At 40.9% G+C, this 27,116-nt stretch overlaps 1 protein-coding gene across 12 annotated transcripts in view; it reads left to right on the top strand.

Annotated features, from left to right (window-relative positions):
• Positions 1 to 27,116, top strand: part of LOC134529524 (plasma membrane calcium-transporting ATPase 2) — a 349,005-nt gene that overhangs the window by 278,565 nt on the left and 43,324 nt on the right. For 7 of the 12 annotated variants that reach the window (XM_063363711.1, XM_063363707.1, XM_063363702.1 and 4 more), the window contains 8 exons: positions 2,614 to 2,649; positions 17,294 to 17,485; positions 19,521 to 19,723; positions 20,673 to 20,779; positions 23,031 to 23,166; positions 23,599 to 23,840; positions 24,463 to 24,727; positions 25,312 to 25,491. In XM_063363711.1, coding sequence (XP_063219781.1) covers positions 2,614 to 2,649; positions 17,294 to 17,485; positions 19,521 to 19,723; positions 20,673 to 20,779; positions 23,031 to 23,166; positions 23,599 to 23,840; positions 24,463 to 24,727; positions 25,312 to 25,491 — 1,361 coding nt within the window. The remainder of the gene's footprint in view (positions 1 to 2,613; positions 2,650 to 17,293; positions 17,486 to 19,520; positions 19,724 to 20,672; positions 20,780 to 23,030; positions 23,167 to 23,598; positions 23,841 to 24,462; positions 24,728 to 25,311; positions 25,492 to 27,116) is intronic. The other 5 variants (XM_063363712.1, XM_063363709.1, XM_063363708.1 and 2 more) reach the window with 1 other exon arrangement.

Here is a 27,116-nt window from a genome sequence, read left to right as displayed (position 1 = left end):
TAACGGTCCCCACTCCTAGAAAATTATTGTAAAACAATAATAAAAGACTAAATCTTATTCCCAGTCTTCTGAACACCAAAATTGTTGACACTAATGTGGCACTCCGTTAGAAATGCTACAATTTCATTGTATATATTTTTTAATAATTAGGTATTGAACTAACGTGGTATTCAAAAGAATTGCTAAGTTGTTTCAAGAATGTTTTTTATGGCAGAAATATTTGTGTACAGGTATTATCTCCGTGTGAAATAAGCTCAATAACGTAAAGAAGCTGATATATAGAATATTATGAAACTTTAGTTTAAGTTTTGTTTTGTTATTACTATTTGTAGATTTACAATAGTAACGTTTCTTTTGGTGTTCACAGAATATACTTTGTTGGCCTGCGACACCATAATTTCCATGTGAATTATTATTTTCAATGTCACGTATTTTTAAAATATTTTATCCAAATGACAACATAGATTGTATTTTATTTATTATGTATCTTTCATTGAATTGTTTATGTAGTTGTTATTAGGTAAATTGTTTGAACTGTGATATAATTAAAACAACATTTTCAAAATTTTGATGTGCAATCACAAGAATATTGTGACTTCAGGCTCTAACCGCTACCGAAACCAGCTATCCTCTTAATTTTTTTTATTAACTTTCAAAATAGGATTTCTGCACTCAATGAGATGTTACAAAAATAATGAGTTAGCGGTAGACACTATACCAACGTATGCAAAAAATAAAAAGTTAATAATGTTTAGTTGTGACAGGACAGTCTTTAGCCCGAAAGTGGCGAAATTAACACCGATCATTCATTTTTGTGATTATTCGGTAATAAAAGCGAATCTATTATTTTTACACCTCTGTTTTTGGAATAACTCATTTTTGCGACCAGGAAATGTACAAGAACATCTTACAAAGCTGTCAGTGTTTGCCATCATGTCACGGTCGCCATTTGTTTCTGTGTATCGTCGAAGGCTCGCCATGCCCCTGGCTGCTGTGTGAGGCTCGAGTAGCGTCGACTGCTTTTCAGTGGCTTTTACCCAGGTTCCTAAGAAATGACAACTGTCAACTTTTTATTGCAGGTTCACACTGGAGACGAACGCCCGCTGTGCTTAAAATACTAATGCTCTTAATCTTAGAACATAATTGAAATGTGACACCCCAAAATATATTTGATGTTGTGGTTGAACTTAATAAGAAAAAAAATTCTAGCAAATACGAAGAATCATCTATATTTAAATAAACAAACACAAATACATATATATTGTTCTTGTGTAAATTTTTAAGTTATAGGATTTTAACCAAATAAAACAATTTTTAGGAAATAAGGTTTTTTAAAGTTTAACTATTATAATAAGTAATAAAATCGTGTACAAAACTGTTTTCATTTAAGATTTCAAAGTAAAATATTTAACAAGCTTTCAAATTTTAAATTTATAACGAAGATAAATTATATTAATTATTTATCTAGTCGCCTGATAATGTTTTCATTCTCTAGAAGATATTCCCGAAAATGGGATTTTCTTGGCTTAAAAGATTTTATGATATATTCTTTGTGTTCGTGAAAATGTACCATTGACCTATTTCCATCGCTTTCACATTAGCAAGATACATAAAGCAGAAATTATTCAAAAATTAATAAAAAAGAAAATTTTTTTTAATCTTCCAGGCGTTTACTTGCATGCACTTATTTGATTTTGAAAACGCTAATGAGTTACACTACGTTATTTTTGAACCTTTATCTGCAAGTTGAGTTATCTGTAAAATGGCATCCAAATAGTTGGTTTAAAAATGAGTACCTTCATATCAACATGAAAGTTGAAAGTATTTTATATTTTAGGGGAGCTATAAATGAATATTCAGAATTTTTCCTTTATAATTCTAAACAATCAAGAGGTGAAAATAATACAATCATTTTTCGGTATGCCCTCGAGTTAGGTAAAATATCTTTCCATTCGGCTATGCTCAGTATTTCCTCTATATTTGAAACAATATGTAGCTTTCTTAAATATTTAAAATTCCTTCAACCCGTTGATTTTGGTTGTTATACCTTCCAATATTTTTTTCTTAAAGAAACCGATTTTTCATTAAACATTTATTTACCATTAGTTTGGCTCACCAGACCAAAAATATTCTTAAGTTATAACGCAAGTTTATATTTTTCTCGCACTCCGACTTTTAGTAGACGTGTACTATCATTTATAAATACTTTTATGCATCCTGTTACTATACCGGAGAGGATTTTCACTCAAGCATTTGGATTGCTATGTAGAACCTGGTATTATACAGCGATATTATCAGCGAAAAATCGGTTTCCTCATTTACATATTGTCTTAATGTTCTGCATTTTCGTACATTTTGCATGAACCCTCACTTCACATACGTTTTTTGTAACGCAAAACATTTCCTCTTATACTCATGTATTCTTAAGTTGTTACTTTGACAATTAACATGTTATACATATCCAATAAATGATGGTAAGTTATCTTGAAAAATAAGTGCACTGTAATATTAAAGTGGATGTGCTTTACATGTAAAACATGTATTATGTGTGATATTGTTGGGTTTTGTGTTTGTAATACTAATGGGTTTCCTTTTGCATGACTCCCTATCCAGAAGCTAAGAAACAACGGAAGAAGAAGAGTTTGACAGGTGAAATTCTATATATTATCTTCTTTTAGCTCTGTGTGCGCACACGCAATTCTGCTTTCACACAGGGAAGGTGCGTGTCGAACACAATGTTTCTTCTCAGAGCTATGCACCTGCAGTTATAGTTGGCTCTCTCGTGCTAACGACTCACGCATAAAACACATGCTGCCTCGTTAGACAAAAATGACATAGAATTAAAAGAATGATCTGTGTAGCTGCATGTGTGCGCACATTTTGATTGCCGCCGTCAAAATGTCCTTCAAAAGTGCTTTTTTACAAGAGCAAACCCAACATGTTAGGATCCGTGAATGTTGTCCTCCTCATCACATGTGGTTGCCTTGCACGAGAAACATAAATGTTGTTCTCACCATGTGTAGTGGCATTGCACGAGAAGTGTAAATGTTGTCCTCCTCGTCATACGGTTACCTTGCACAAAAATCGAGAATGATGTTCTCCTCATCATATATTATTTCCTTGTGTGAGAGGCGTGTTTGTTGTCTTTCTTACAATGTTTGGTTGCCTTGCACAAAAAAGCGTGAATATTTTCCTCCTCATCATTTGTATTTGCCTTGCGCGAGAAGCGTGAATATTATACTCATCACATGTGGTTGCCTTGCAAGAGAAGCGTGCATTTTGTTCTCTTCATGAGTTGTGTTTGCCATAGTAAAGAATCGTTTATTATATCCTTCTCATCATATGTAGTTTGCCTTGTGCGAGAACCATGGATGTTGTCTTCCTCATCATATGTGCTTGCCTTGCGCGATAAGCGTAAATATTGTCTTCACCATATGCGGTTGCATTGCGTGAAAAGCGTGGATGTTTTCCTTATCATATGTGGCTGCCTTCCACGAGAAGCATGAATGTGGTCTTCCATATAACGCGAGGTTGCCTTGCGTGAGAAGCATAAATAATGACATTCTAATCACGTGAATGCCTTGCATGTTACGCGTTAATATTGTCCTCAACATATGTGGTTGCCTTGCACGAGAAGAGTGGATGTTGTTCTCCTCATCATATGTAGTTGCCTTGCGTGATAAGCGTAAATATTTTCATCATATGTGGTTGCCTTGCACGAGTGGCATGAATGTTGTCCTCATTATATGTGGTTTCCTTGCGCGATAAGCGTAAATATTTTCCTCATCATATGTGGTTGCCTTGCGCGAGACGCATGGATTTTTTACTAATCGTATGTGGTTGCCTTGCGCAAAAAGCGCAAATATTTTCCTCATCTCATGTGATTGCCTTGCACAATAAGCGTGTGTGTTGTCCGTATCATATTTCGTTGTCTTATGCAAGAATCATGAATGTTGTTCTCCTTATCATATTTAATTACCTTGCGCGAGAAGCGCTCAAAATCTCTTGCTTCCACTGAAGTGAACTGCCGCATGTGATAGCTTCGCCGAAGAGACGCAAGTGTAGTGCATAGCTTGTCTTGCTCTTGTAGCAGATATAATAGCTTATGGAGCTGCTAGCAAGCGAAGCACTCGTTTTATCTCCTGCTTGCATGTTTCTGTCTGCACTTGTCATGTAGATCGTATTCCCGTAATTTTTGGGAGTGAGTAAGCTTAATTTTCCACACGTACATGCTTGCGTGTTGCAATTTTCTAAAGCTATCGCTAGTGCGTTAACGCTTTCCTTTAAGTTAATGATGTTTGTTGCTTTCTGTAACGTTTTCGCATAAGATAGTTGGTTAGTTGAAAATGGCACTTCAAAAAACCACTATATTTTGTTCTGATACTATGGATACTAAGTCAAATACGCCCTATAGATCAAACAAAGCAAATGCTATTTTTACCCTTTTTTTAAATAACATGTCGCTCAAACTAGAAATTCTAGCCGCACCATGTGGCTGAAGTATTTATTTAGAACTAGACACATTAACTAAATAAGCTATGACAGATTTTATCTCAACCATGTAAAACTCTCTTTGAGGTGGATTATATTACAAATATAATCTTTTTGAAGTCATACTTATTAAGGGGCGTTGTTAGAAGTAAAAAGGTAGCTTTCGTCTTTTCGCGCGTGCATGTGCGAACGCCATTACATGCGAAAGGAAGTTATACTTGTTTAGGGGCATAAATCTGGAAAATGTGTTAGATCGGCTTGATTCTCTCGTATATATTGCTTACGTGAACATCACAAGACATACACAGTTTATAGGTAGTAAAAACTCTGTAATAGTCAAACTATTATATAATAGTTTTTGTTATCTTTTATAGAAACAACAAGACATATTGGTAACTTCAAATATTCATTAGGATGCTGGCATTAAAATTAAGATAATCATATAGTTAACATCAAAAGCAAGAGATAGCGCATAATTATTCCCACTGTAGATAATCAAGAAACAAATAGTTAAATTTTTTGAAGTCATGTTATTGAAAGAATTTTGTGAAGAAAATTTTACTGTTAAATCTTAAACGTTGAATCAACTCAAAGCTAAATACGTTTTTTATTTATTTGTAGGAAGTTACAGCCTGATTGAAGTTTTTTAAGCATAAATAAATATAAAAATACACCTCGTGTCATAGTATGTGGTTAAAAATAATTTGAGCTTAAGTTTTAGTAATACCATTGAAGAAGAGCTTTTAACGCTCTTACACAAGTACACGCACTTTTTTATTTTTATAAAATTCATACTTTGGGTATCTTTTGTAAAATTTATGTCTTGAAGTCAGAGTATCAAATGGCAAACTGGTTATTTGCATTAAATTCATCCCCTAGCAAAAGTTTTATTTTAAATTATTTAGGAATATTAATTTAATTTTTAAATATTTATCTAAAAAAGAAATAGATCTTAACCTAAAGACAATGTAAGAATTTCCTAGGCTCCCCACGTGATACCAGAGCAGACATTATTAGTTCATTGGACTTGAATTCCTAGGTGAATTATTCTGAACTGCCCTGTATTTATATATAAAAGCTGTAATTGTTGTAAAAGTAATCTAAAGTTTACTAATTAAATTACTTTATTCAATAATATTTAATTTATGGAGAATAAATATATGCAAATCTGGTACTTTGTACCCAAATCATTAATAACTGGAGGAAAATAACTGCAGAGATACGGAATTCATAATTTATGCATGTTCCTCGTGATTTATAGATGATTTATTGGGATTTTTTTTTTAAAACGTATGTTTAAGTATGAGTTTATCATCGTACTTTCAAACAACACAGGCCAAAAAGCAGTAAAAAACATTGCTTAGGTGCTGATGTGGGCGCTTTGGCGAATGGACACCAGTAAGAGTCCGAATGAGTTTAACAGTGACGTATTGATCACGTTTTCCTGGAAACCAGGGCCCAGCTTCACCTTCGTAGGGTGCAGAATGACTGGAGACTGGAAAAATTCGCACTTTCGATGACCTCTGGGGTAGACTCCACAACCCCCTACTTACTTAGGCCAGCTGCTAATTGGCTATTAACTCGTGGGACCTGTCGACTGGGATGCTTGCAATTGGATACTTTTTCGGTTGAAGATTTTTCATTGGCTCAAAGTCCTTCAGTTAAACTGTGAGTCAACCACAGAAGCAACATAAAGGCACATTTGTTTGGATTCAAGCGTATCGCGAAATGAATCCGTGAATTTTTCCGATCTCTAAGTACGACATTTGAGGAATCATTTTTTCAAGAGATTTGCGGCTTCCTGCAGTTCACAGGATCTAAATGTCCGATCGCAAGAGGAATTCCGGCGCAACATATAAGCACATTGTGTGTCACTGACCCCGTGATCTACTTGCTGCAAGCAGTGCAAGTATTTGTCAGGCAGTTGTGGAGCGCGGGTTTGAACGAGATCACACTGTCCGAAAAACTAATACTTTTTCTTGCTCGTAGATCTTTCACCAGCTAGACTGTTTATATGTTGTTTCTCGCCAGTTTTCGCGAAAATTCAGGGATTAGAAAACTGGGTGTTCCAGTGACCTCCAGGATGGACTTAGTAGTCCTCTGGTTGTTGACTTGTGAGACGTCTCCACTGGGTAGTCTGTTATTGGACACTTTTTTGATTGAGGGTGTCTCATTGGCCCACAGTCCTCCAAGTAAACTGTTAGCCAATAGCAACCGCAGCAAGATGGTATAGGTATTTTAATTTTGGTGTGTTATGAGGTGAATCTGCGAATTTTTCCCGAGCGCTACGAATAATAAGTTATTTCAGAAAAGTTTATTTCAAACTGAAGGTTAAAGTATGGTAACAAAAGAGACATCTGCCTTTACATGGGTCGTCTGGTTGATCAGGATGCGTGGGCGTGCCTTGTTTTCTGTCATTAGTTAAATACGTTCTCTCAACACACTTTGTGGTTTCGCATAAACCAGAAATGATATATACGAAATTGCCAAAACAAGTTCACTTTTAATTAGAAGACACATTTTTACATAGTAAATAATAAGTTCACTTTTTATGTTTAAAAAAGTAGTGATTTTCTAGAGAGTTAAAATATTTTTAACCACATATAATTATAAAACAAATTATATCCAAATAATAAGAGTTTTACTTTAACCATGGTCGTTAAGACAGCCAAATATTCCTTGGTAGTTAAATAAAATACAGTAAAATAAAAACTAAATAGATGCAGATGTTTACAGAATCTAGTGACTGTACGTTGTGGATTTTTGAATGATACTTGAAGTAAGTTCAATCGTATTTCAACAATGAGCCCATCCAATAAAGCAGTGCGTAAAAAATTATTAACAAAATTTCTTCCGTAGTATCTTATATTACTTTAAAATTAAAAAAAGTATATTTTATTTGGTGACACAGTGATACATAATTTTTCTTAAACTTATATTTCTTCTCAACACACATCTTGCTGGAAAAAAAGTAACATGAAGGGATGTCTCTCTCTGACCAGCAACTCGCTTGCAGGCCTCGGGTATCCGGCACTGCTGCCTTCTGTCTTCTTTCACGGTACTTAAGTGTCCAGTTTGTTCACCGGCTAGAAAAGTGATATTTTAATATAAAATAAATAAAATTCTTAGTGCATATTGTTTTTTTTTGTTACCAGCTTCAGAAGCCGCAAGTTTGATGTTTTTATGTAGTAAAATAATATGAAACTAAGTAATTATTTGCGAAGTGAAATGGTGTTGTCTAAGGGTAGCATTATTAGCTTTTGTAAGACATACATTTATTCCTTCCGGGTATCTTTCCATTTTTGTGGGATGTGGGACGAAATGTTCGATTATTCACCGTTTTACTTAACACATTCGTGGTATATTCTAAAACCTAGTGTGTCGGTGGCGTCATTTAAGCGATAGTGGTACAGTTCTAAGTCACTATGGTTTCGATTGGGCTCGGGCTTTGGTTTTTATTGTTTATACCTGGCAGTAACTAGCAAAAACGGTTTTTAATGTTTTTAATGTATTAAACTCCCTATGCATATTATAAAAATGTTAGAATTTGGTCAGTGCTTTTTGTTTTCTAATGAAATTTATTAGGACACCAATCAGTTCTCTCGAAGCTGCCAAAACTAAAATCTTAGTCGAACATTTTTTTTTGTTAATAATTCCTTTTTAGGTGCTATACGAGTAATTTTAACTCGAGAGGTCTTTTGGATTTCTGGTTTCATGAAAAATGTTTACCAAATATTTACTTAGTGTGTTCTAACAACGGTAAAAAACGCGTAAGTTTATGATAATACGCCTAAAATTTTATAGCTTGCAAATAACGTTTTGATAATATCCACGGATATAAATTTCATAACAAATACGAAACACAGAAGAGATGTTGTAATGAATATAAAGGAATCGTTTCTAAACTCAGAAAATGGCATAAATATGAAATAACTAACGTAGCAATTGGGACCGAAAAACCGCTATAGCCAGGGGTCTATGTTTGTACGTGTGTGGAATGATAAGTGAAGTGCGAAACTCGCCGATGCTTCTAGTTCGGTATCGCCTCTAAGAGAAAGGCTCTGAATAAGCGTGCAGTCTCCTAGTCGTCCATTGAGCAACTACGAGACATTAAGAGGTGACATTTATATTGCATGTCGTTGAAATGAATATAAATGTATAATCCATACACCTATGGTGTTTAAGAATGTGAACAAGGATTTTCATTATCCTGGAGAAACCCGTTTTCAGCCATTTCCACACACCGAAAATACATTTTAGAAACTAAATGCAGAAACCGAGCTACCATCGCAACCTAAACGCATTCATTAAATATGTTTTCCGTAAACAAACACCACTCGAATTTGTTGAGGAGTGGCATCTTGAGTAGATCTGAGCACCGTGTGTGTGCTCGGGTAGACCGTCTACAGGGGCAGCTCTGTCCTCGGGGACTGTGCGGTCTAGTGACGTCAGTCCACCGCGACCCAATCACATTGCTGGCTCTGTCTGCGTGAGCTGTTTATTTCATGACTCCTGTGACCACACTGTGACGGAAAGGTTGTTACCGGGAGTAGTACTTGTTAGAACCAAATGTTAATCTGGTGAGTGGCACCAAGATGCTACACCTGCTTGAGGTGGTTGTGTTCAATGTGCAGGAGACGGAGGCAGACGGGAATTACGAATTTGAATACAGACATTTGAAACATAATATATTCACTTAGGTTATGTGCAGCTAAATAACTTGACTAGCTTGTAAATTTAACGTTGTTTACAAAAATAAGTGGAAGGCTATATCATACAGTTATTTTACACATATTAACCAACATAATTTCTTTTATAAGACCTCGTAGATTTGGTCTTACTCTCTACACTGACTACACCTTTGAATTCAGAATTTGTAACAGTTACAACTCATATTGATATATGTGTATATGTACACACACACACATACGAGGGCTTTTGTTTTCAGCCTCCGATTGACTATAAAAAAGACAAATTTACACAACATAAAAATTTTACTACCAAAAGTTCAGAAGCGTTTTACCTATTTTTCTACATACTCGCCAAAACGATCAAGGCATTTGTCATATCGTAAAACAAGCTTCTCTATGCCTTCTTCGAAGAAGTTAGCCGCCAGTGAATATAGATACAGGGCCAGCGCCTGGATCTCTGTTTCCCTCACGACGCCGCTGTGAGATGGATGGAATAACTGCGCGGTGCATTCTGCCTCACTATTCGCCTCTCTTGCGATGTCTTGACGCGGAAGCCAGTGCGCCGCGTAATTAGGCAATCCGCGTTACAGCGGCGTCGCGAGGCAGAGAGAGATCCAGGTGCTGGCTCTTGTATCTCTATTCACCGGCGGTTAACTTCTTCAAAGAATGCTTCGAGAAACTTATCTTAGAACATGAAATAATTTCGCGATCGTTTTGGCGATTATGTAGAAAAAATATATGTACATTTTTTATGTTATGTAAATATGTCCTTTTTTATAGCCCATCGGAGGTTGAAAAAATAAAGCTCTCGTTTATAACTCACAACGTGCTGTGAAAGTACAATAAACTTATTATTACTTTCTGTCTGTAATGAATTTAAATGCAGCTTATTATCACATCAAAGTATTTTTTTTTAAATTTTAAAAGGCGAAACCTCATATTTAAACTCGGGCATGAAGTTTTAATAAACAAATAGTTACCAAGTTCTAAAAGGTTATACTGAGTCATACATTGTTTTCACGATGGAAAGCATACTTGAATGCAATATAATTCTATCTTTAAACAAGAAAACAGTAATCGTGAAAGAATGCATTTACAAAATTAGTATTATTTTAAAAAAAATTTGGAAATAGGTTTCGTCTAACCTCTCAGGTATTGCAGTCGTAAAATGATATTCAAATTTTTATCATTTTAATCAAGTTTGAAGTTTTCTGTTGTTTGAATGGAGGCTGGAGTCTTTCTATGTCTTATTATACAACTAGATTGATTTAGCTCACTGTCGCTACCCGTTCTAACTATTTATGTTCTAGGCTACATGCCAGCTTTTACAATGTAAAACGCTGCAAATAATATTACTCATATGTGTCTGCTAATGTTCTTGTATGTAAAATGTCTAAGCCTGAATATCTTCTTGCTTCGCAGTTTTTCTTTCCTTGTGCCACTGGCATACAATGGCGTTGGAAATTATCTTAAACTAACATTGCTTTTGTATGCTGTTTATAGGAATGAAAATTCGTATAATAATTATTTAAATATTGCTATCATTGTACTTGTATGCATGTTACTATAAGGCTTTGGCTACCTATGTGATTAAATGATTTCTTTTAATGTCGCGAATTATGAAGCCTAGTATTACAAAACATTTGGCATGGCATATATAATGTGATTGTTACTTCTTGGCTTCAAAACTTCAGATGCATGTTTATGATGAATATGCATATTTGCAATTTTTTTTAATTGCAAAAAATTATTGTTGCAGCTTTGATAAGGAAGTAGGTGTGCCTAGATTAATTCACGTGCACATTTACTGCTTTTTACAGCCTTGCAAGTGTATTGTATTATTTAGTTTAAATATTTATAAATGATTATGGGTAACATTACCCAAAAAATATTCGTGAATGTAAAAAAGTAGGTATATTTTAGAATTGAAATAACAGGCCGTGAAGTGAAATATCGCCAAAGATTTTGCATATTTTTTAAATATATTCACTTTACGAGTAAATGGAAAATTTTAAATATTTTGGTGACAACTATCGTTAATATCAATACATTTATTTTAAAAATAGCTGCTAGCGAACTAGTTTTCATTTCAAATAGCATGATTTCAATTTAGTAAACAAATCCAAACAAAATTTATTAAGTTCTTATGTAATATGGTTCTTAGATTAATTAAGTTATTGCGTTACTATAATATCAATAACGACATTAAATCACGTAAAATTTTTCTATTGTGTATCTTTGAACAGGAAAGGAAAGTTACAAAACTTTGAGTGTAAAATATATAATTTTTAAATCAATTTCTTTACTTAGAGACAAATGCATTTTTTTAATCTCTATGTGCAAAGAATATATTTTAAAAAATAATTTTTGTTTGAAAAAGTTCAAGAACTCCGTATCATAGAAAATCATACAGATATTTGTGCAACTATTAATATTCTTAAAACATTCTCTCTAACGATCAGTGAACAGAAACATTATTTTCTTCATTTTGCAACAACCCAAAAAAATATTTTTCAGTATTTTATCGGTTAAGAAAAATTTTTTGTTTTACTTCTGCTGAAATTGTATTTTGTATTGGTAGACGATTATTTATTAATTCAATAAAAGTTTTAGGATGATATCTAATATAAAGAAATAACTGCGTGGTTTCTAGAGTCCAGTGTTTCTTTCTTTACGGAGTTTGTTATCTCAGAGAAGCAGGCGCCTTCTTGTAAGCACAGGTAATTGGCAGTAACGGCAAAGGAAGTGGGGGGCAAGTATGCTCTTAGGTGGTAGGTCGCACTGCATGGCCATAGGGACTGTTGACATAAGTGCTGGGTGCAGACGAGGTAACGCTGGGGAAGTTAGACGCCAGGTGGGTTGGTAACCCTGCTCGACCCCAGGGGCTGCTGACTGTAGTGCTGTGTGCAGGCGAGAGTAGCGCTGGGGAAGTTAGACGCCAGGTGGGTTGGTCACCCTGCTCGGCCCCAGGGGCTGCTGACATTAGTGCTGTGAGCAGGCGAGGTAAAGCGGGGAAGTTAGACGCCAGGTGGGTTGGTCACCCTGCTCGGCCCCAGGGGCTGCTGACATTAGTGCTGTGTGCAGGCGAAGTATAGCGGGTAAGTTAGATGCCAGGTGGGTTGGTCACCCTGCTCGGCCCCAGGGGCTGCTGACATTAGTACTGTGAGCAGGCGAGGTAAAGAGGGGGAAGAAAGACGCCAGGTGGGTTGGTCACCCTGCTCGGCCCCAGGGGCTGCTGACATTAGTGCTGTGAGCAGGCGAGGTATAGCGTGGAAGTTAGACGCCAGGTGGGTTAGTCACCCTGCTCGGCCCCAGGGGCTGCTGACATTAGTGCTGAGTGCAGGCGAGGTAAAGCGGGGAAGTTAGACGCCAGGTGGGTTGGTCACCCTGCTCGGCTCCAGGGGCTGCTGACTGTAGTGCTGTGTGCAGGCGAAGTATAGCGGGGAAGTTAGACGCCAGGTGGGTTGGTCACCCTGCTCGGCCCCAGGGGCTGCTGACATTAGTGCTGTGAGCAGGCGAGGTATAGCGGGGAAGTTAGACGCCAGGTGGGTTAGTCACCCTGCTCGGCCCCAGGGGCTGCTGACATTAGTGCTGAGTGCAGGCGAGGTAAAGCGGGGAAGTTAGACGCCAGGTGGGTTGGTCACCCTGCTCGGCTCCAGGGGCTGCTGACTGTAGTGCTGTGTGCAGGCGAGAGTAGCGCTGGGGAATTTGACGCCAGGTGGGTTGGTCACCCTGCTCGGCCCCAGGGGCTGCTGACATTAGTGCTGTGAGCAGGCGAAGTAAAGAGGGGGAAGAAAGACGCCAGGTGGGTTGGTCACCCTGCTCGGCCCCAGGGGCTGCTGACATTAGTACTGTGAGCAGGCGAGGTAAAGCGGGGAAGTTAGACGCCAGGTGGGTTGGTCACCCTGCTCGGCCCAGGGGCTGCTGACATTAGTGCTGTGTGCAGGCGACGTATAGCGGGGAAGTTAGATGCCAGGTGGGTTGGTCACCCTGCTCGGCCCCAGGGGCTTCTGACATTAGTGCTGTGAGCAGGCGAGGTAAAGCGGGGAAGTTAGACGCCAGGTGGGTTGGTCACCCTGCTCGGCCCCAGGGGCTGCTGACATTAGTGCTGTGAACAGGCGAGGTAAAGCGGGGAAGTTAGACCCCAGGTATGTTGGTCACCCTGCTCGGCCCCAGGGGCTGCTGACATTAGTGCTGTGAGCAGGCGAGGTAAAGCGGGGAAGTTAGACGCCAGGTGGGTTGGTCACACTGCTCAGCCCCAGGGGCTTCTGACATTAGTGCTGTGAGCAGGCGAGGTAAAGCGGGGAAGTTAGATGCCAGGTGGGTTGGTAACCCTGCAAGGCCCCAGGGGCTGCTGACATTAGTGCTGTGAGCAGGCGAGGTAAAGCGGTAAAGTTAGACGCCAGGTGGGTTGGTCACCCTGCTCGGCCCCAGGGGCTGCTGACATTAGTGCTGTGTGCAGGCGAGGTATAGCGGGGAAGTTAGACGCCAGGTGGGTTGGTCACCCTGCTCAGGCCCAGGGGATGCTGACATTAGTGCTGTGAGCAGGTGAGGTAAAGCGGGGAAGTAAGATGCCAGGTGGGTTGGTTACCCTGCTCGGCCCCAGGGGCTGCTGACATTAGTGCTGGGTGCAGGCGAGGTAAAGCGGGAAAGTTAGACGCCAGGTGGGTTGGTCACCCTGCTCGGCCCCAGGGGCTGCTGACATTAGTGGTGAGTGCAGGCGAGGTAAAGCGGGGAAGTTAGACGCCAGGTGGGTTGGTCACACTGCTCGGCCCCAGGGGCTGCTGACATTAGTGCTGTGAGCAGGCGAGGTAAAGCGGGAAAGTTAGATGCCAGGTGGGTTGGTCACCCTGCTCGGCCCCAGGGGCTGCTGACATTAGTGCTGTGTGCAGGCGAGTGTTACGCTGGGGAAGTTAGATGCCAGGTCGGTTGGTCACCCTGCTCGGCCCCAGGGGCTGCTGACTGTAGTGCTGTGTGCAGGCGAGAGTATCGCTGGTGAAGTTAGACGCCAGGTGGGTTGGTCACCATGCTCGGCCCCAGGGGCTGCTATCATTAGTGCAGTGAGCAGGCGAGGGTAACGCTGGGGAAGTTAGACGCCAGGTGTGTTGGTCACCCTGCTCGGCCCCAGGGGCTGCTGACTGTAGTGCTGTGTGCAGGCTGAGTAACGCTGGGGAAGTTAGACGCCAGGTGGGTTGGTCACTCTGCTCGACCCCAGGGGCTGCTGACTGTAGTGCTGTGTGCAGGCGAGGGTAACGCTTGGGAAGTTAGATGCCAGGTGGGTTGGTCACCCTGCTCGGCCCCAGGGGCTGCTGACTGTAGTGCTGTGTGCAGGCGAGGGTAACGCTGTGGAAGTTAGACGCCAGGTGGGTTGGTCACCCTGCTCGGCCCCAGGGGCTGCTGACTGTAGTGCTGTGTGCAGGCGAGGGTAACGCTGGGGAAGTTAGATGCCAGGTGGGTTGGTCACCCTGCTCGGCCCCAGGGGCTGCTAACATTAGTGCTGTGAGCAGGCGGGGGTAACGCTGGGGAAGTTAGACGCCAGGTGGGTTGTTCAACCTGCTCGGCCCCAGGGGCTGCTGACACTAATGCTGAGTGCAGGCGAGGTAAAGCGGGGAAGTTAGACGCCGGGTGGGTTGGTCACCCTGCTCGGCCCCAGGGGCTGCTGACATTAGTGCTGTGTGCAGGCGAGAGTATCGCTGGGAAGTTAGACGCCAGGTGGGTTGGTCACCCTGCTCGGCCCCAGGGGCTGCTGACTGTAGTCCTGTGTGCTGGCGAGGTATGGCGGGGAAGTTAGACGCCAGGTGGGTTGGTCACCCTGCTCGGCCCCAGGGGCTGCTGACATTAGTGCTGAGTGCAGGCGAGGTAAAGCGGGGAAGTTAGACGCCAGGTGGGTTGGTCACCCTGCTCGGCCCCAGGGGCTGCTGACATTAGTGCTGTGTGCAGGCGAGAGTATCGCTGGGGAAGTTAGACGCCAGGTGGGTTGGTCACCCTGCTCGGCCCTAGGGGCTGCTGACTGTAGTGCTGTGTGCAGGCGAGAGTATCGCTGGGGAAGTTAGACCCCAGGTGGGTTGGTCACCCTGCTCGGCCCCAGGGGCTGCTGACTGTAGTGCTGTGTGCAGGCGAGGGTAACTCTAGGGAAGTTGGACGCTAGGTGGGTTGGTCACCCTGCTCGGCCCCAGGGGCTGCTGACTGTAGTGCTGTGTGCAGGCGAGGGTAACGCTGGGGAAGTTGGACGCTAGGTGGGTTGGTCACCCTGCTCGGCCCCAGGGGCTGCTGACTGTAGTGCTGTGTGCAGGCGAGGGTAACGCTGGGGAAGTTAGACGCCAGGTGGGTTGGTCACCCTGCTCGGCCCCAGGGGCTGCTGACTGTAGTGCTGTGTGCAGGCGAGGGTAACGCTGGGGAAGTTAGATGCCAGGTGGGTTGGTCACCCTGCTCGGCCCCAGGGGCTGCTGGCTGTAGTGCTGTGTGCAGGCGAGGGTAACTCTAGGGAAGTTGGACGCTAGGTGGGTTGGTCACCCTGCTCGGCCCCAGGGGCTGCTGACTGTAGTGCTGTGTGCAGGCGAGGGTAACGCTGGGGAAGTTAGACGCCAGGTGGGTTGGTCACCCTGCTCGGCCCCAGGGGCTGCTGGCTGTAGTGCTGTGTGCAGGCGAGAGTAACGCTGGGGAAGTTAGACGCCAGGTGGATTGGTCACCCTGCTCGGCCCCAGGGGCTGCTGACTGTAGTGCTGTGTGCAGGCGAGGGTAACGCTGGGGAAGTTAGACGCCAGGTGGGTTGGTCACCCTGCTCGGCCCCAGGGGCTGCTGACATTAGTGCTGTGAGCAGGCGAGGTAAAGCGGGGAAGTTAGACGCCAGGTGGGTTGGTCACTTTGCTCGGCCCCAGGGGCTGCTGACATTAGTGCTGTGAGCAGGCGAGGTAAAGCGGGGAAGTTAGACGCCAGGTGGGTAGGTCACCCTGCTCGGCCCCAGGGGCTGCTGACATTAGTGCTGTGAGCAGGCGAGGTAAAGCGGGGAAGTTAGACGCCAGGTGGGTTGGTCACTTTGCTCGGCCCCAGGGGCTGCTGACATTAGTGCTGTGAGCAGGCGAGGTAAAGCGGGGAAGTTAGACGCCAGGTGGGTTGGTCACCCTGCTCGGCCCCAGGGGCTGCTGACATTAGTGCTGTGAGCAGGCGAGGTAAAGCGGGGAAGTTAGACGCCAGGTGGGTTGGTCACCCTGCTCGGCCCCAGGGGCTGCTGACATTAGATCTGTGAGCAGACGAGGTAAAGCGGGGAAGTTAGACGCCGGGTGGGTTGGTCACCCTGCTCGGCCCCAGGGGCTGCTGACATTAGTGCTGTGTGCAGGCGAGAGTATCGCTGGGAAGTTAGACGCCAGGTGGGTTGGTCACCCTGCTCGGCCCCAGGGGCTGCTGACATTAGTGCTGTGAGCAGACGAGGTAAAGCGGGGAAGTTAGACGCCAGGTGGGTTGGTCACCCTGCTCGGCCCCAGGGGCTGCTGACATTAGTGCTGTGAGCAGACGAGGTAAAGCGGGGAAGTTAGACGCCAGGTGGGTTGGTCACCCTGCTCGGCCCCAGGGGCTGCTGACATTAGTGCTGTGAGCAGGCGAGGTAAAGCGGGGAAGTTATACGCCAGGTGGGTTGGTCACTTTGCTCGGCCCCAGGGGCTGCTGATATTAGTGCTGTGAGCAGGCGAGGTAAAGCGGGGAAGTTAGACGCCAGGTGGGTTGGTCACCCTGCTCGGCCCCAGGGGCTGCTGACATTAGTGCTGTGAGCAGGCGAGGTAAAGGGGGGAAGTTAGACGCCAGGTGGGTTGGTCACCCTGCTCGGCCCCAGGGGCTGCTGACATTAGTGCTGTGAGCAGACGAGGTAAAGCGGGGAAGTTAGACGCCAGGTGGGTTGGTCACCCTGCTCGGCCCCAGGGGCTGCTGACATTAGTGCTGTGAGCAGACGAGGTAAAGCGGGGAAGTTAGACGCCAGGTGGGTTGGTCACCCTGCTCGGCCCCAGGGGCTGCTGACATTAGTGCTGTGAGCAGACGAGGTAAAGCGGGGAAGTTAGACACCAGGTGGGTTGGTCACCCTGCTCGGCCCCAGGGGCTGCTGACATTAGTGCTGTGTGCAGGCGAGGAGGAGATGACGCCTGTCACCGGCAACAGCCACGTCAGCATGCCGGCTACCATCGACGGAGCGCAGAACAAGCACTCGGAGGTTTTGGACTCCCCCAAGTCGTCGCCGCCGCCCGAGACCCACAAGAAGGAGAAGTCGGTGCTGCAGGCCAAACTCACGAAGCTCGCCATCCAGATTGGTTACGCAGGTGAGTGCCGCCAGCTGAGCTGTGCGACCCACGTCGGTGCTCTTACTTTGCCTCTGGGCTTAACACTATATTCCTTTATTATACCAGCTTCCCGTCTAGCATCTCCTTACCCTTCCTTTTGTCTTGTATTATTTATTTCTTCTTAATCTCATAAACGCACTCAAGCTGTTCACCCACTCATTCCAATGACATGTGGTTTTCTCCACATTGATCCATTTGTCATCCATCCATTCCCATGCTGATTTTTATAGGATGAATCCATCAATACTTCTATTTTACTTTATTACAGTAGCTTTGTTAATATTTTCTATTGTACAATCTTTTCATTTATTCTTGCACACATTTATTTACATACCATCTGGCCGTTTTTCCATTGAATACAATTTTATTCTTGTACTTCAAATATGAATTAGTGAAGAATGCTGCAAATCAGTAAAATTCCCGGATAAAAACTTAATATTTCTATTTTTTAATCTTTTTCGTGCAATTTCTTCAGGATACAATTCAGAGACTGCATCCTCTTTTTGATATTGAACATTCTGTAATTTTTCTATTTAATATTTTGGCGCCTAGACCTACCCGATTTATTTTAATACGAATTTTTTTTTTAAATAACCCCATTTTCATATTATCGTCTGCATATTGATTGAAATACCATTATAATTGTTTCATTCAGTCGTTCGCTCGCTTATTTTAATGGTATTTTCCTACTCCATTTGAATTTGGTATTCAGCGTTCCACTCGTCTATTTCAATATTATCATGTTTCCTCCTATGTATATTTTTGGCTTATGTTCGACATAATATTGGTTGGTCAGTTATCCATTACACCATTGTAATTTTTCCCTTTTAATTCACGAATAAACCTGGTTGCAAATTGTTAAGTTATGAAGTTATCATTGAAAATTTACGGCTACCGAGTTTAGGAAATGTTTTAACACGAAGTTATAAGAATCATTTTGGCGTATTAACAGAAGCTTAAAAAAAATGTTTAAGTCTAAAGTAGGCTTTATTCCGTGAGTATGCTTTCTCTGTTTACAAAAGACGATGGAATTTGGAGGACGTAATCCGTCGTAGTTTATACGATGATCCCGTTATTGGTGGCAGATTTTTCGTTTGAATCTCCCTAGATTTTATATAATTTTTAATCATTGGTATGACGTTTTCCATGAGCCCATTTTGAATTAAAATTGTAGAATTTGAATTTCTCAGCATCTGTAACCATGTATATTGAGCCTACCATATAGATAGCATCAGCATCACACATGTGTCTTTTATTAGCGTAGAGAACTTATCCTATTGACGCTTTTGTATCCATCCAGTCTGCCTCTGATTTACTTGAAGTTTCTCTTTGACCATCGTTGTGTTCAACTTTCTTCCACAAATTTTCCATCTTCCTCTCATCCAGTAATTTCCTCAAGACTCCTTGTATCGATCTGGAACCCTACTTAACTTAATAGTAACCAGCCACATCCCGTACAACGTTACTGCACGAAACATTCCACAAATAGAATTCCTTGAATCAAGCACCCCATAATCTACATATCTAGTGTTACAGTCACATTCTGTTGAGCGTCATAAAGTTCTGCAGATATGGAGTGTAATAATATAACCCAAATTTTACAGAATAAGTTTACGAAACTTAGTTGCATGCTGCAAAAGAACCAGAATTAGGAAATGTGAACAAAATAAAATAGAACTTAACAACGCTTAAAAAGCCTAAATTAATTTTGTTGATGTAGGGTTCGAAGTGCTTGAATTTATCACCATATAGCTGAAGCGTCATTTGATTACAATTCAGGGCCAATGTGGAGATTATGGTGGACTTCGGGTGGTGTAAGTGATTGATATTACGTTAATTTAAATAATTTATGTATAAATTATTTTATATGTATTTAAATTAAAAGGCTTAAAGTATTTAATAATTCATAATAATAATTAAATATGCAGTTGAAACTAGTCCTTTTGTTTTTCAACTCAATTTTCTAACATTGAAATCATTGACTAAATTATTATGTATTTTCTTGCTGTTTCAGGTTCCACCATTGCCATGTTAACGGTTGTGATATTAGTTATACAGTTCTGTGTGAAAACCTTTGTGATAGACGGCAAAACTTGGAAAAGCTCGTATGCCGGTGAGCTCGTGAGACACTTGATTATTGGTGTGACTGTGTTGGTGGTGGCGGTGCCGGAAGGTCTTCCATTGGCTGTGACGCTGTCACTCGCTTACTCGGTCAAGGTGAGTGTAACTGGGGCTATTTGCTAAGTCACTTTATTTCATTACATTTTTTTTCATTTGAAAATAATAAAATAGGATTTTTTATTCTTCAGTTCAAATTGTCGAAAACTTTATTTAACTCAAATATCAGTTCAAGAATACCTGATAAAAACCTAAAAGGGTTTACTGGGAAATATTTCAAAACTACCTTTGTATTTATTTTAATCTTCGTTGAAGTAAATTATTATATAAATAAAGTACAAACATAAATTTACAGCGAAAAGTATTCTTAATTTATTTGTGCTCTGAACAAGGTTTGGACATAAATCGTCATATTACATTTTTTGAATTATTTGTTATAATTTTTAATGAAAACCTTTTTGAAATAATAAGAAAATGACAGTTAATATAAATTAGCATTTTGTTCGTGTCAGTGAAATTTAGCAATTATGCAAATCAGTCACGAAATAGGAACCTTTAGTTGTTTTAACAATATGATTTAAAATAAATAACATTTGGAGTTTCTAGAAACATAAAAATTTTAATACTTTTACTGTGTAATCACAATGATGATAAAGAAACTGAAAGAAAATAGTTTTAAGCTGTTAATATTTAGATTATTTAAATTTTGAATCAATATATGGATGGCAAAGTTAATTGTTGAACCAAAAACATTATAAAGTGTCAATATTTTCAAGTTTTGAATTATTATTAAATTAAAATTTTAACAATTAACAAAAAAGATACTTTTGAAAAAAATTTCTGCATGGGTAAAGTAAAGGCTACCAGTCGTGGCCGCATGGTCACGCACATGCACGGGACCCACCGAACGCTCACGGAAACCCTGAAACAGGGCCGCCAGCTCTATTAACGGAAATATTGTGCAAAAATAGTTTCGCATTGAATTTAATATACAGTTTTTATTTGATTGTGTTGTGGGACCGCCGTGACTACTGACTGTTTATTGCAGAAAATGATGAAAGACAACAATCTGGTGAGGCATCTGGACGCGTGCGAGACGATGGGAAATGCAACGGCCATCTGCTCCGACAAGACTGGAACTCTGACTACCAACAGGTACGCCCATGCCAGCTCCGAGCTCTGGCGAGTTCCGCGTGTGTGCGTGCATTCGTGTCACCCGCTGGGGGAAAAAAAAAAAACTCATTTCGTTTGCACAAGTAAACACGAATATTGCAAAGCTGCCAGCATTTATTTCATTTTGTTTCTTTTTAGTATCTTCAATGCTTAGTTATACAGGATGAATCTTTATTCGACCTAGCAATCTCGTTTGCAAATATATAACGAAAAAAAAGATCATAACGTGTGTGTGTGTAAATATATATATATATATATATATATATATATATATATATTTATATATATCTACACACACACAACCTCAAAACTTATAGCTATCATTAAAATTATTTTCTTGAAATAATTCGGCTGGGCAGTTAAATTGAGTCGGTTTAACGGACTCCTCTGAATAATTTACTTTAAAACAGAATAAAACACACCTGAGAATAATAGGATTATCTTTTTTTAATTTTTTTTATAACTTCACTGTACAGTTTGTGTAAGCTTAATCATTTCAATAGTCAATCATAATCGCGATAGTTTTACCGAAATGTCTTTTTTAACTACATTTTGAATGAGATTTTTAAAAAACACGATTGAACGTCTTGAATAACCCCATATTTCATGTCTAAGTACTCATTTTGAATTACGTCTAAAAATACACGGTATACTTATATAGCACCAATTTACTAACTTTTTTAACTTTATGTCAGTTGCTTTAACTCGTCCCAAAGCCTGCTTCGTATTAATATTAGTTTTAAGTAAATCAATTTTGAGCAAATATATCACGATTATAGGGAGAAAAAGTAAAATATTTAATTTTTTATGTTCTGTATTGATTTGTAAAATCCGCTTTCTATGTGAATGACTTTATGAAAACGTTTATGTGAAACAAAAAAAAAAAGAATACAATTGATGATATTGTAACGATTGGGGGAAACGTGTCCGGAAGGATAGCCCATTTAATTAAATATGGTTTAATTTAATAACTTATAATTACACTGTGTATTAAACTACAACATTCTAAATGATTGTCTACCAATTAATCACACCTTCGTAAGTCCAATTTTACTCTTCCTACTGGAGCTCGGCTCAACAGTGGCTCTCTCTACTGATCGTCTCTCACCGCTCACCTTGGTTTACAACACCATGCTTCGCACTTCTCGTCCGCCGCACACACAGCACCGTCCCGCATGCTTCGGATCCCGAAGCTCCGATCTCCGCACACGAAGCCCGTCACGTGTCGCTCGCCATCGCTCACCACGGGGTCACCCGCCCTCTTCGCAGGCCATCCTCTCCGTTTATATACCTCTCAGCCCCGGCCTGGAAAGATCTCGTAGCGCTTCGAATTGTCGCGTCATCGGAATTCCCGACTTGAACTCGAACCTGCGAGAACATTTGCGTCCTATTTACGCCACTTCACGTAGACGGGGCTCTTGGAATGTACCGAGCTCTCAAGAGTGAGGTATACAAGTGCTTCTGATAATCGTATTACTGCAAGAGGACGGGTGATACCTGCAAGGCACCCCTCCCGCAGGCTTGCGCACCGAATGGCTGGTCAGCCTCGTCGCTAGCATCCTCGCAACAATATTAACTTATGCATTGGTAGTATTTTTATATAGTTTATGCATTTTTTGTTCTACCTCTGGTTTTTTAGTATCTCTTGCTCATGTTTAATTTTTCTAACACACCATTTTCTGTATAATCACACATATTAATTTGTAATTTTAAAAGGGACATATCAATATATCTAAATATGATATAAATACTGCCATAATAAAGACTTGGTACTTATATTAGGTTGGACAATTTTAAATCTTTTCTTACCTTTAAAGTTGTATTCCCTAATTTCCTGAGAGGCAATACTATATTTCAAAATTTTTGAACAGCATGCATTTATTACTGCGTTCTAAAAACGTGGTTAATTAATTCATTTAAAAATAATTTTTAATCATCATTGGTTAGCTATATAAGTGTTAATTTTCATAACTCCAATGCGAGCTTTGCAAGTCAGAAAGCTCATCTGTCTTATTACATACTTTTCACGCCTTTAAACCTTGGTCTAATTGTATTAACTATTTTTTTACTGCTAGTGTATGCGGCAGAAACTATGTTTTTGTCGCTGCATTAGAAATGTACATGTTGTATAGTTATTTTGAATTTCTATTTGAAGTTTACATTTTTGGAACAAAATTGGTTTTAATATAAACCTGTTAAAGAATGTTACCAGCGTGTTGTACCGGTTGTACAGGATGACGGTTGTCCAGTCGTACATCTGTGAGAAGTTGTCCAAAACCATACCAAAGTTCTCGGACATCCCTGCTCACGTCGGCAACATGCTGATTCAAGGCATCGCTGTCAACTGTGCGTACACCTCCCGAGTGATGGTGAGTGCCAGCGGTGATTACTACGCTGAGAGTAATTTTCTACTCAAACTGATCATTAAAAAAGGCATCATATGCTTTAATTAAGCGATATTTACTTATATTTTCCCCAGAGTTTTTTCAAGAGTGAAAAAAATGCTACCAAACATGGGAGGGATTACACTTTTTAAACTACTTAACATAAAATTTGGCCACTGTGTAAAAAATTGAGAACCTTTATTAATACTTGAGCAATTTTAATCTTTTGTCACATATAAATCTTCCAAATTCTGACCAACTCCATGATAGAGTGCACCACCGGGTTTCCAGAAATTGTTTTGTTTATTATTTCTTTGTATTACATGACTAAACTAGCACTTCTTCGAAGAAAGAGCCAATGAATTTGGAACTTGTGCTTATGAGGGTTGTAGCTCTAATGAGTGGCATTTCTTCCAGCCCCCAGACGAACCCGGTGAACTACCGAAGCAAGTTGGAAACAAAACCGAGTGTTCCCTCTTGGGGTTCGTCCAAGCGATGAACAAGAACTACCAGACCATCCGAGACGATATTCCCGAAGAGATGTTCACACGCGTGTACACCTTTAACTCCGTGAGGAAGTCGATGAGCACAGTTATCCCGCGGAAGGGCGGCGGCTATCGACTCTTTTCGAAAGGTGCTTCGGAGATAATTCTCAAAAAGTAAGTAAGAATGTCTTCAGCCTGCTGTTTTTACAGCATCTTTCGAAGTTGGCATTTGTGACCTAGAAACGTTTTCTCAGCGTTGGACTTCTAGCAAAAACGGTTAAATTGAATACACTTTTGCTATGAGGGACCAACTGCCATGTCTTAAATTTGGTCAAATAAAAAAAATTGTGATTTGTAAAATACTAACGTCAAATGATATGGCTGTGATCGAAGTGTATAATACATGTATATCTCCCAGGTTTTCTGAAAATGTCAGAAGAACAAGAAAAGTGCTTTTACAGATGTACATTGATCGCACAGATGCGTTCAATTGTAGCTAGGAGATAAATATAGTTATTGGTTAAGTTTCGATAATTCTTTTAAAATAATCATATAGGTATATTAATTATCGATTCGATTTTGTAACAAGGCATTAAATGTCAGGCAATATATAATGGATCGGAGCCAAATCTACTTAGATAAAGGTTGGTATCACCATTACAAAAAATTGTTGCACCAACTGTATTCCTAGGTATTTTTTGTTCAGATATATGTGTAACATTTTCCACTTTTTGAAATCCCACAATAAGCACTAACGTGTCTCGCAGTGATGTTCACACCATTTGTATTTGTTTAGATGTGCGTTCATCTACAGTCGCGATGGACACTTGGAGAAGTTCACCCGAGAGATGCAGAACCATCTGGTGCGGCAAGTCATCGAGCCCATGGCCTGCGACGGCCTTCGCACGATATCCATCGCGTACAGAGACTTCGTGCCGGGGAAGGCGGAAATCAACCAGGTCCACATAGACAACGAGCCCAACTGGGACGACGAGGAAAACATCGTCAACAACTTGACGTGCATAGCAGTCGTTGGGATAGAAGATCCGGTGCGACCAGAGGTAAGACAAGCCACGTTCTTGCCTTCATTTTCACTCTTCTATTGCTCAAAGATACGTTTAAAAGTGTTTACTTACCTTTTTTCTGGCAGAAACTGTCATACATATTTTTTTTTAAGTATGACTTGATCTACCGTGCAAAACTTTACATATAGCCATGATTATTTCACGGATTTATTCCACTTAACGTGCCTATACACAATAAAGGATTTTTTGATTGATATTTGGTTGATAACAAGGTCATATCCTTTAGTGGGATACACCTGATTGGGTAACCACTTCTCCTCCTTGTCTATAACTGGCTCAGGGTCGTCAAGGGTGTTTCGTGAGTACTGTAGTCCTATCATCAACGTGAAGCGTATGTACTTCAACCGTGCTTTGTTTTTCAATGAATCCGCAAAATAAACGTGGCTCTAGCTATACGTGTTCGAATGTTGGGCCATGAGCTTGGTTTGTTTTTATTGAAGTTAAGACATTGCATACCTCAACAAGTGTTCTCTGACACCACCGATGGACACGGCACTCATTTAGTGTTAGTGATGTTGGTTGCATTGGTTGAAGCGTTTGGGGGGTTGGGGGTTTTCCAGGTGCCTGACGCCATCAAGAAGTGCCAAAGAGCGGGGATAACGGTGCGCATGGTCACTGGCGACAACATCAACACGGCGCGGTCGATAGCCACCAAGTGCGGCATCATCAAGCCGGGCGACGACTTCCTCATCCTGGATGGCAAGGAGTTCAACAGGCGCATTCGAGACAGCGAGGGCACGGTGAGGCGCTGCAGTTCCTCCTCCAGCCAGCCGCAGTAGTTGTTGGGGGTTTTGGGCAGTAACCACTGTTCAACCCACACTACAGGGCCGCGCCGGGTCCGGGAAAAAAGTAAACGAGTCCACTTCTGCTCTCCACGGACCTCGCACGGTCCTGCAGTGCGTGCGGTACCTGCATTGGTGGTCGTGGACCGGGCCATGTAGGCCATACCTTTCCTCTTCCCGCCGAAGGTTTGCGGGTTGCCTTACCAGCAGGCGCTGGGGGTTCCCTCGCCGTTGGAACCACAGCGGGTTGCGTCTTTCCAGGCTTGCGACGTAATATCTCGTACTTCGCGATGAAAAAACGTAACAGGGTGGTGGAAAACATCCGTTACATGATTATAAGTTTAATTACCATTAAAATTATAAATCGTTTTTGAAGTAGGAATTAGTGACAAACGTTTTATAATAACTAATACTAATTTCCTGCCAGTTTATTATTTTTTATACAGAAGTGCTGTTAGAAATATTTTTGTCGCTTGAACTATTCTAGGTTGTGTATGATTACCTACTAATGACAGAAAAATGTTAGAATGTAATTTTTTTATATTTAACTCAGTAAATTTATTATTTATTTGAGGTGTTGTTTCAGTCCTACCAATTAGCCAAGATATTTGTTTGCGAAATTGTAAGACTAAATTTTATAATTTTTTTAGAACTAGAAAGGAAAATTTTATTATTTGAGGTTGACGTTTTGTGTTTTAAAAGCTAATCTGTTAAATTTCATTAGTTACTTACGGACATGTGTTTAGTCTTTAATATTAATTAAAATATCTAGTTACCAAAATGACATAATAATTATTGAACAGCTTGTTATTAAAACACGTTATTTTATTGTTTTCCACAAACTAACAAAAATCTCAGTGTATTAATGTGTAAAATTTAAATAATTATTAATATTGGTTTCTGAAGAATTTTACACGATCTAACATGGCCATAATAAATTTAAACAAAGTCGTGATAGTAAACAACGAAACAGAGGTCTATACATAATATAACGTGTATAAGTAGGTTATTTAAAGTTACCTAATTATCCTGGCTGGACCGAGTTAAGTAACACAGATATTCGCAAAAGGGGAGGACCTTCGGCTCGATTCCCGTCCAAACCATATTGATATTGGTTTGCGATGGTTTCCTGAAATGACTCGTGGTGAATGCACAGATAGTTCCATAAAATATTGCACAGTCGATTCCTTCCCAGGCTTCCCTGTCTAATGTAGGGGTGTGTGTCATTCTATAGTCACCACGCTTCTGACAAGACGTAAGGTTAAAGAAAAATAATTGCGACATAGTAGTGGAAGAGGGTTCACATAGTTTTCTTCCACGATTCATGCGTTAGTATGTCTGGCCTAGGATAGGCTGGGTCTAGTGTGTTTTGCTGGGCTTTGCTGGGCTGAGCTGGGGTAAGGTGGACTGGACTGGGGTGAGATTAGCTGAGCTGAGCTGGGCTTACCTGGACTGGGGTGGAATTGGCTGGGAGGAGCTGTTGTGGACTGGGCTTGATGGAGCTGAACTGAGCTGGGATTGGCTGATCTGAAATAAGGTGGGCTGGACTGGGTTTAGATTAGCTGGGCTGAGATGAACTTTTT

The sequence above is a fragment of the Bacillus rossius genome, chromosome 2 (assembly GCF_032445375.1).
Source record: "Bacillus rossius redtenbacheri isolate Brsri chromosome 2, Brsri_v3, whole genome shotgun sequence".
Lineage (NCBI taxonomy): Eukaryota > Metazoa > Arthropoda > Insecta > Phasmatodea > Bacillidae > Bacillus > Bacillus rossius.
The sequence above is the reverse complement of the archived record's forward strand: the minus strand, read 5'-3'. Positions and strand labels throughout refer to the sequence as shown.